Raw genomic sequence first — 10,328 nt, 5'->3', positions numbered from 1 at the left:
AAAGATTAAAAAAGTTGAAACGAACGTTAACCAAGTTAGAAAGCGCTGAACCGTCACACCATGATCATCCTAATGGCTCTGAGAAAGCAAAGCTTGGCAAATTTCGCGCGCTTTTCGATGAAGTTGCTGGTCATGTAAACGTGGCAACCGTACGTTTGAACCAACCGGGTCTTCGGAAGTTTTTCGTAGAAGGAATCGGAAAGGATGTGTTGCCATCGTTGGAGCGACGACACTCGTGTTCTGTCGAGCCTGTTTGTGAGAGTCCATCGCCGGTCGCACTTATGGAGGGACTGGAATCCAGATTTTCATCCGATTTATTAGAAGAAAGTTTGTTTACCCCGTCAGAGGTATGTACTCGTACTGTGTTCAGAACATTTTACATAAGTTTCATGTGCGTCATCGCGCACAGTTATGGAGCAGGTTTCCAGATTTTTTTCCAGTTCGTTGTATTTATATTCTTATCCTTTAAGATCAAACGAACTTGGGACACGGTGGATTACCCATCCACACAATTGTTACATAGGACGCTGCTCCTAATGACAATTTTTGGATCGGTTTTGGGTTCAACCCTTGATTCCCCAACTCCCCGCCCCGACAATGTTGTGATCCCAAACGTATTCATTTCCTCCCATTTTGCTCCTTATTCAAGATTGTTTGGGTTGAGGGGGAAAAGTCCCCAGTTCCACTAATATCACTAGGAGGTCCCAACACTTTTCAGTGACCTCTAATATAAGTGAAGCGGTAACCTGCAACCAGGCGTTATTTTTCTTTTCCTCTCTAATCCCCCCGTTCCCCCCCCCCCGCCCCCCCCCCGCCCCCCTCCCCCCTCCTCTCCAAAAAAAAGTGAAGAAGGAGCGTCTGATACCAGGTTACCGTAGCAGCTTCACGACCAGCGATTTTGGTAAGTTTTTATAGAGCGCCTGAGGGGAACACGCGAAGGGAAGAGAAGTCCACCCAGGAAAGACAAGTTTAAAATTGAATAAGTGAAACTGGATGGACTATTAACCTGCTTCAAATATTGTTTTCTTATAGAACAAAGAAGAGACCCCATGGAATGGGCTTTTATCTTTGGCAGATATCGAGGAAGTTTTGAAACAGGTTAGTTTACATGTAAGAAGAATGAGGTATTTCTTCTCTAATTCACAAACGCTAAATGACGATCCGACCCCTCTGTTTGGCTGGTGATACACGTGCAAAATCGTTTCATTTATCGGACTAGTTCTACATACAATAGCAAAGGTTACGCTCTCTATTTTTTTCTTTTTCAAATTCGACTTTAACAGTTTATTGGCGTATTTCTTCAATGAGGGCGATGAAATAACTCGATGATTATGATTAGCCTGACTTGTACGCAGTCGCTTCTGTACTTGTCTGCTCTGTGATTGATGGGAAGGTTTTAGCGAGTTCGCGTTGCATCAGGGAAAGGACATACGTCTCCTTTCTTTTCAAGCACCCATCCGAGTATTAGTACCTTCTCCGATTTTTTTGCGAATAGACACGATGGAGAAATGTCTGGCGTTATTCGAAGAGGGGTGGTCACCTTTGCGACGATACGACGCAACTCTCTCTCTCTGAATAACCGTTATCATTATTTTGAAAGTCAGGGTTTTTTTTCTCAAGCAAATGCATGGTTGAGCAGCTCACTTTGTTTTAAGAGAGAAGGTTAGATCAGCAACTCGAAAATGAGTCATTAAGCTTATTCTGTGATATGATAATGATCCATGTGTTATGTAATTATATACTATCAAATCTGCAAGAGAAGAGTTGACACTATACTAGACATCTTTCGGTGCCGACAAGAAAAACTGTCTGGTATGGTATAGGCAACAACGGCACAGAACTGGAACAAGCCGACCGATCGAAAATCGAGCCAAAGCGGCTGGCCGAGATAGTTCGGTGAACTTACTTCCGTATTAGCGTATTCCAGTCCTTGCCCCTTCTTATTCACTTCCGCTACGTTCCGGACACCTGTTCATGCTTCACTTAAGTGTGGTTCAGAACCTATCCGATATGTTATGATCCACTTTCAAGATCTGCGCGGCGCAGTTTCCCTTCGATATAGAAATCACGCCAAAATCAGCGTTCCTATGTGTGAAGGGAATCCCTATCAGGGTTGAATAGCTATCTGTTATTGGCGAATATTAATCCTTGTTTACATTTTTTGCCTCATAAGCATATAGGGTTATCATTATCTGATGAAGCCAATAAAATGAAATTTCTGATCTAGCCGCCGTTGTTTTGGTTTTCAAAGGCCGGCGCTTTTCTTTACTGGTGGACTATAACATATAGCATATAGCAGCTCAACGAATCAGAACGCTGCGTTGATAATAGACCACTAGGTGAATTTTACTAATTGTTGATAACTTGTATTTCTTTGAATTGAAAAGGATAAATCTTCCGAGGTTGAGTTGGAGGAAAGGATTCCGTCTCTGGTGGCTCCCTCATCGGAGGAGTGTATATGGATAAAAAACACGCATATCCGGATAACAGTGGGTGATTTAATACAACAAACCACAGACGCTGTGCTGATTTTGAATAACGAGAAACTGTGTTTAAACAGCGGCGGTGTATTGAATGCTCAGATTGCTCGCTTTGCGGGTCCTGGCCTTAAAGAAGAATGCAAACGAATCATAGAGAGAAGTGGCCCTCAACTTCCGGGCGAGGCGCTCATAACAGGATCTGGAAACCTCCCTTACAAACACCTTGTTCACGTGATCAACTATCCAGGCTCGCCTCAGATCCTCGACCTACAGCTGAGTGTCAAGCGTGGCCTTAAGCTCGCCGACGCCCATGGACTCGGTTCCATTGCGTTGCCGGCTATCGGCGCGGGGAGTATGGGGCTTTCTTTTCAAGAGTCGGCACGGGTACTGTCCGGGGGTATCCTGAGCTTTTTAGAGCGCCCTCCCCAGTTTCTTCGTGAGATCAAAATCAGTCTCTTTTTGGAGAGCATGTTGTGGACCTATTCCCAAGAAATAAAGACACAATTTGTTCCTTTTATAAATCTGGAAGAGTATTCTCCTCTGTCTTCGTTTGTTCAGGGCCAAGACCCCATTCCAACGGTACTTCAATACTCAAATCCGCCTCCTTCGCTTGAAAACTCACTTGATAACAGGAACCCCAAGGCGCCTGTTTCCACGACGGAATTTCGTGTTTATGGCAAAGACAAAAAGAATATCATGGCAACCATTAATAGTTTGCGAACGGTTTATGCCAAACACCGTGCTGCCCAAAGGGTAAGCCACAAGTTGGTGCCACAGGTTATCCAATATTGTTGGCCATTGCTCAGTACTCTTGCTTCGCAATATGACGCAGACTTAATAACTGAGGATAACAATAGTTCTACTATCACTGTATGCGGCAACTCGGAGGACGTGTCTTTTGTTGTAGGCCGCATTTGGGAGGAAATAACGCGGCTCGCGGAGCAGCAAAATGACATTGAAAAGCGCAAGCTCTTGGCTCATTACGTTCGCTGGCATTATATAATTCTAGACAAAGAGATTGGTTTTAACGACGAGCTCAGCGCTATCATCGAAGATGCCAGAAATCGAAAATGCGGGGGAGTAAATCTTCTCGTCAGCGATTGCGAGTACAGAGTAGATTTTAATTCTATGACCGTGTTGTACAGCCAGAGCAATTATCCACCGCTTCCTTTGTGTCGAAGAACAAGTGCGGAAGCTGGTAGGTCAGATAAATAGATAGATAGATAGATAGATAGAAAACTTTATTAATGTGTAGGGGCCGTACAGCTTGGGAAAAACCCCATACTAATCTGGGGACACAATTTATAATTGGAATTACGTATACAAAATAGATTACCAACTTTAAATTTGCTCTTAGTCATTCGTCACTTTAGAAACAGAAAGAGAAATGACCCGAGTTAACTTCCCAAAGGACTTCTGGGAATGTTTCAGGGGACCAATAGCTGACCAGCGCCTCTCCAGTAACGATCCCATAACAAATTGCGAGATAGATTTCGGCTCCAGTTCCCTTTTCGTTTCTAAGGTGGCGAATATGATCACCACCATCCGAGCAAAAGAATGGGCCGAGTTAACTTTCGCAAAGACCTCTGGGACTGTTACTCGAGAGTGAGAAAAAAACTAGCCAATAGCTGACCGCGCTCACCTTTCACATTCATGCGCGAAATTTCAAGGCTGCCTCTATTTTATTTACGCTCATACGCAAGTAAAATTACGCCACAGTGGACGTTTTAATACAACTATAGCGTTTCTTTCGTTTTCTCCTTTCCTAGCGGATTCTATCCCTCATTTCTGGGCACCTCAACCGCGTTTAATCGACGGAGCTCCAGCTCGTGTTGCCATGGTAAATATCTTACCAGGGAATCCAGAGTACCAACACGTGGCCAGTATGTTTTATAGTACAGGAGGGAATGGCAACATAGTTACTATAGAGCGAGTGCAGAATCTGCCCCTTTACAAGCAGTACACGATGCACAGACAAGAGGTGGAGAATACAAATTGCAGGTCGGGACTTAAAAACCACAATGAACGGCAATTGTTTCATGGTACCAAAGGATGCAATGTAAGGGCCATCAACTTACAAGGATTCAATAGAAGCTTTTGCGGAAGGAATGGTTAGTCGACTATGTAGTTTTGTCCCTGTTTTGTTTTAAACCTTTCTCTCTTTCCTTAAAATGGCAAATTAAAAGTCAAAATTCCACAAAACTTCCAAATTTTATTTTGTAATGCTTACAAAAAATTACCATGAGAAAGGGCTGTGAAAGATTTGCTTCAATCAATCAGAAGCACTGCCTACATCTAGGGTGTGTACTCGTTTCTCAGACGTCATTTCGCGGTGAAACCGATGATGGCGTCGGGAAATGTAGGCTGTTTTCTCTGTACCTCCCCCCCCTCCCCGCCCCTTCTGAATTTTCTGGATCCCCCCCTGAGAAAGTTACTGGTCACTAAGTTTTCGGGCAAGACTGGGTAGGCGCGGTTGTTCGGGGCTGTTGGGGGACGCTCTCACCTCCTTGCGCATAAGTCTCATAGTGCAATTCGCCGGAGACAAACTCCGACCAGTGTCAATGGCCAATGTTTGGTACTGAGGAGGTCTGGAACGAGAGAGAACCAAGGGGAAAATGCAGTGAACTCTCTCGTAAGCGAGAAAAGTTTAAAATATCTGAGAAGTGGTCGCTTGCAAGAGAGTTTGTGAAACAGTATTTGACTGAGAAACAAAACGGTTATTTATAAAGTGGTCGCTGTGAGAGAGTTGACTGCATCTGAAAATAAAGAGGGGAAAATAAGAATTGGGACAGCTGCCCTTTTTAGTTTTCTTTTTGTCTTTCCCGCGGCTTTGAAAATTATTGCTTTCTTGGTCCTTTGTCCCAATTTAGCGTCTTGTAACACAGATTTCCCTGCGACTTGTTTCACGCTGCAAACATCGGAAATGACAACAGGAAAAATTACTCCATCTTAATTACAAACCAATTTTCTGTTGTTTCAGGAGTGGCTTATGGAAACGGCGTGTACTTCGCTGCAAACGCCGCGTATTCGATGGGTTACACAGCGCCTGACAGTAACAAGCTGAGGCACATGTATTTGGCCCGTGTTGTTGTGGGGTTCTACGTGGAGGGCCGTAAGGGCCTTCTAGTACCTCCTCCGCTGCGCCCCGAGGTCCCCGAGGTCCTGTTTGATTCAGTTGTGGACTGTATGAGTAATCCAAGAATATTCGTTGTATTCAAGGATTCTCAATGCTATCCCGAATATTTGATTACATTTCAAACTTAGAAATAGTTCAACACCAGTCTAGCATAACTCCAGACTGCAGTGTAGGCGTATTTTGTGCGGACGAGGAGCTGAAAACGCCTGCACTGCAGGTTAGGATAACGCAATTCCTTCTCGTTACGCGTACGGTAACTGTCACAGAATTTGGCTGTGGCCTCTATCTTCTGCAGAGGTAGATTCACAAGGGAAAGAGCAGTGGAAAAATCGAGAATAAGGGCATAAGAGACTTTTAGCATCACGTTTTTCATGGAAAACCGCAAACCTGTGAATGTCACGTGACCACGGTCTTGGATAGCGTATGCAGTTTGCAGTTCACGCCCAGCGGTAACTGACTTATGGCAACTGACTTATGGCAACTGACTTATGGCAACTGACTTATGGTAACTGACTTATGGTAACTGACTCATGGTAACTGACTTATGGCAACTGACTTATGGTAACTGACTTATGGTAACTGACTCATGGTAACTGACTTATGGTAACTGACTTATGGCAACTGACTTATGGCAAGGGAAAATTAAATGAAAAAAAAAAATTCATGCACGCCAATTAATCCTAAAAAATATTCATGCTATGGCCTAAAAAAAATTCAAACAAGGAATTTCGATAACGAAAAAAAATTCCTGCGGCTCGAAAATTCCCCTCCTGAGCCTCACGTTTAAAAGTACGAAATAGCTTTCTTTATCCGGCTGTGCTGTACTTGTTCGATTTTTGCACTCGAATAAATGAGTTATCCCTGTTTTTTTTTTTTTAGCGATAAAAGTGATGCAGTTTGACTTGAAGAAAAACAACATGGCGGCACAAAACAATGAACACCTTGCTAAAATTTGAAATCCAAGCAACGTGAAACTGCAGTTTGCGAATTCCCACGAAAAACCTAATGCTAAAGGTCTCTAATGCCTTTATTCTCGTCTGATTTTTTCACTGCTCTTTCCCTTGTGAATGTACCTCTGCAGAAGATAGAGGCCACACCCAGGTTTCGTGACAGTTACCGTTACCGTGTATTGCACGAGATCAAGTTCCTCACGAGCTTGACTGTCGTGAGAGGTCCATCATCCTTTGTAAGCAAGTGCGTTAGGTAACGTGAAAAAAGCCATTGGTCGAGGTACTTGAATTTGAGTTAGTTTTACCATGCACCATTTGAGCAGGACCTCTGAATAAAGAGCTCGTTGTGTTGGCTTGCTGTAGTGTTCCTGTAGCTAGTGCCTTGCAAAGCATATGTTTGGTGTGATTGTTGGACCGTCTGGTTACTTTTTCCTAAACCTGCGTAACAGGCGCTTGGAAGTAGTGGGCACAAGAAAAAGCGAGCGCGCGAGATGGAGACACGCGAGTGGAGCCTCGCGTGTCTCCCTCGCGCGCGCCTGTTCTCTCTTTCGCTCACTACTTTCAAGCGCCTGCTACGCAGGCTAACTTTTTCCAAGCACTCAATGAAACGTGAGAGTTTCGAGGATAAATCTCGTTATTAGTTTGTTAGAATGGTTCGTAGAGTTTAAAATGCAATCTTAAGTAATCTAACGCGCCGAAGCGCATATTGAAAGGTCGAAATTCAACGTTGCTTATCAGTGTCACCTGACCACTGTGTGTGTACTTTTCTGAACTTCCCAAGCTCCTGTGTAAATAAACGTTATGTACTTTTTTCATAAAAAAATTTCCTTCTGTAAATATATTGACAAGAGCCATGCCATGAAGACAGCTTATTACCCATGTCCAGGGGATAAAATAGACCAATCACCAGCCATACCGTAGTCACTATATAACACAGTTTATTAGCAATTTACAGTCACGTTAAATTGAATAGGAACAGTATACTGCAAGTGAAGAACATTACTTGTCCTCATACAGTACCATAGAAATCATTGCTATCAGAAAACATTAATAACTGATATTAACACCATAATGTACGTACAAATAACTGCTTGAATGTTTTGACAAATCTACAGAATGCAAAATTTTTATTTAAAAAGAAATAAACATTGATTTGTACCTAAACAAGTAACCATTTCTTATATTCTACGTGGAGGGCCGTAAGGGCCTTCTAGTACCTCTTCCGCAGAGCCCCGACGTTCCTGAGGTCCTGTTTGATTCAGTTCTGGACAGAAAAAGTGATCCAAGAATATTCGTTGTGTTTAAGGATTCTCAATGTTATCGTGAGAATTTGATTACTTTTACATAATTTAGAGATACCTCAACACCAGACCGGGACTATTTTGTTCCATTTTGATGGGAACACTCCGTCAAAATTGAGAGTCAGCTCTATCCGCTGTAGAAGTACATTTCTAAGAGACACAGCTGCTGTAAAAACGTCATTGAATAGATACACTAGAATGTTGCTTTATGCAGGGTGTTGAACGAGGACTACTGTGGGAAGTCAATCATCCTTCGTTAGCAAGAACTAGACAAGGTTTCCTAGGTACCAGAGTTTAGTTTCTTGCGTGAGGTGGTTGATTGCGGCGGAGATGCTTCGGGGTCGACCGAAGGCCCACACGTCTTCGGCCTTTTGCCGAAACCGAAAACCGCGTACGAAAAGTCTCTGGCACCCAGGCTCTAGACAAGTGTAATTGCTAAAAAGGTGTGTTTGTGGTACTAGTATTTTTGTAGTCTCAGTCTTTTCACGTTTTCATGTGTACCTTACCGTAGAGTTAGATCTATTCTCAGTAGAAAGATTACACGTCACACCAAGTTGACCATATCCTGACTTTAAAGCCAATTGCCTTAATGTACACTTACTGATGTAACTGGTCAACGACTATGTCACTACGAGTACAAGTTTCTGGGTACATACAATGAGTTAGCCTACGAACAGCAGACGTTTCTCCTCGCTCATCGCCGCTTAGGGACGGTTCGCGAGACGTCTCTCAGCGGCGAAGAACGAGGAGAAACGTCTGCCGTTCGCAGGCTAACAATGAGTGGGCAAGAAATTAAACTTCTTGAAGTTGTTTGAGTTCAATTTTTCTTTTGTCTCTTATGAAAGTGGCCGAAGTCATTTGCCCCCTCCCCCTCTCCCTTCCACCTTTTTGTTTTTTGATCACGCTCTAACCTGCGAGCAATAACTCGATGGGAAACGCTTGCTACGCAGGCTAACTTGTCGGCAAGCCTAAACTATGTTAAGTCGTTTAACTTGCTTGACTGAGCCATTTCACCCCTGGAATACGAGGCCTATGAGACAGTTTTAACAATTGGCTGTGGACCAAATAGGTGGTTTTCATGCAATCTCGGGAGACACAAATAACAGTGGTGAAGTGAACAAATGCTGGTGGACAAACCGTGAAAGCGAGCTAATGAGCCATCTTTTGTTTACCGTCCACCAGCATGGCGGTGATGATGTAACGTGAAAACCACAAGTTCAGCATTTCTTTCACTTGGCATTGTTTACTTTAGCAATAACTTGAGGTCTGCAGACGAAATCGTTAGATGTGAGCATTTAACAAAATCTCTTTGGAAGAACTTTCACAAAGTACTTTCTGTTTTTGAGGATGTTATAACACCCACTTTGGACGAAAAATTCTTTGAGCTATGATTTGTATTTTGCCTTGGACAACCAAAAATAACTTCCATGGTCGGGTACATGTAGTCAACATATACAGTCAAGTGGCTGCTTAATAAAGGTTGGCTATGTTTGACTATATTATATAAATCCACGGTTCCTTTTGATAACATAGACAGTTTCATTTTGACTCTGACAGGATTATTACACTGAAAAAACTCGAATCCACAGGACAGCCATGCCCACCGGGCTCACTCTGCTTTAGAGTTTTCCACACATAGCCAAAAGTTACAAGATGAGAATCACATTTTAAATATTACTTATTTTGTAAATGTATGTAAAAGCTAAGGAGCAATTTCAAAATGTACACAAATCTGCAGAAAGTAACAAGACCTTGTTCTAAGCCTCTTCATGAAAGTGAAGGCCTGGTTCACAACCAATCATATCAAATTCAGTTTCACTACCATGTCAATAGGACCCTCTTTTTAAAGAGGCTGGAGGAACTTCGAAAATGGTCTGTGTTCATTTAATAAGTACTAATTGACAAGACATTTTGCCTTTTATTACCCATTTGATGTAAACTCGTTTTTAGCATGTTTTTTAAAACATAGAATATTATAATTTGTAAATGACAATTATTATAATGAACCCTGTTATATAATAAAAGCAGTCTGCATTTTACTCTTAGTCTGCAGTCTGCATTTTACACTCAGTCTGCATTTTACCCCTGGTCCGCAGTCTGCGTTTTACACTGACCGGTATAGAGCTTTCAGTAGTAGTTGTGATTTGTTTATTAGGATCGTTTTGAATTTCAACGTTGGATTCAAGGTGTTGACTGATCTTAATAAACGAAGTGAAATGTTATGAAGTGTGGATGTTTATTCAGTTATGATATGTAGAGCTGTAAGCTCATTTTTATAAAGCCCTCTGAATATACTTGCTTCCGATAAATTTGACACTTTTTCCAGTAATTTTTATCAGCATCAAATTATCATTGCCCTGCAAAAACGATGTAACCTATAAATCGATCGAGTGCGTTGTTGTTGGTTAAGATCTATTAAACACGGCTGCGTTTTAGTTTCCCCCGCAATTTCAGTACCGAA

General features: G+C 42.5%; 1 protein-coding gene across 2 annotated transcripts in view; it reads left to right on the top strand.

The window, feature by feature from the left end:
• LOC140945691 (protein mono-ADP-ribosyltransferase PARP14-like) overlaps positions 1 to 7,724 on the top strand; it is a 23,919-nt gene extending 16,195 nt beyond the window's left edge. For both annotated transcript variants that reach the window (XM_073394724.1, XM_073394723.1), the window contains 5 exons: positions 1 to 347; positions 1,033 to 1,098; positions 2,388 to 3,678; positions 4,250 to 4,591; positions 5,461 to 7,724. The exon at positions 1 to 347 is cut by the window's left edge and continues 225 nt beyond it. In XM_073394724.1, the coding sequence (XP_073250825.1) occupies positions 1 to 347; positions 1,033 to 1,098; positions 2,388 to 3,678; positions 4,250 to 4,591; positions 5,461 to 5,744 (2,330 nt within the window). In that variant the 3' untranslated portion in view covers positions 5,745 to 7,724. The remainder of the gene's footprint in view (positions 348 to 1,032; positions 1,099 to 2,387; positions 3,679 to 4,249; positions 4,592 to 5,460) is intronic.
• The last annotated feature ends 2,604 nt before the right edge of the window (positions 7,725 to 10,328 follow it).

This window comes from Porites lutea, chromosome 8 (assembly GCF_958299795.1).
Source record: "Porites lutea chromosome 8, jaPorLute2.1, whole genome shotgun sequence".
Taxonomy (NCBI): Eukaryota; Metazoa; Cnidaria; class Anthozoa; order Scleractinia; family Poritidae; genus Porites; species Porites lutea.
This window is presented reverse-complemented; position numbering and strand designations above follow the sequence as displayed.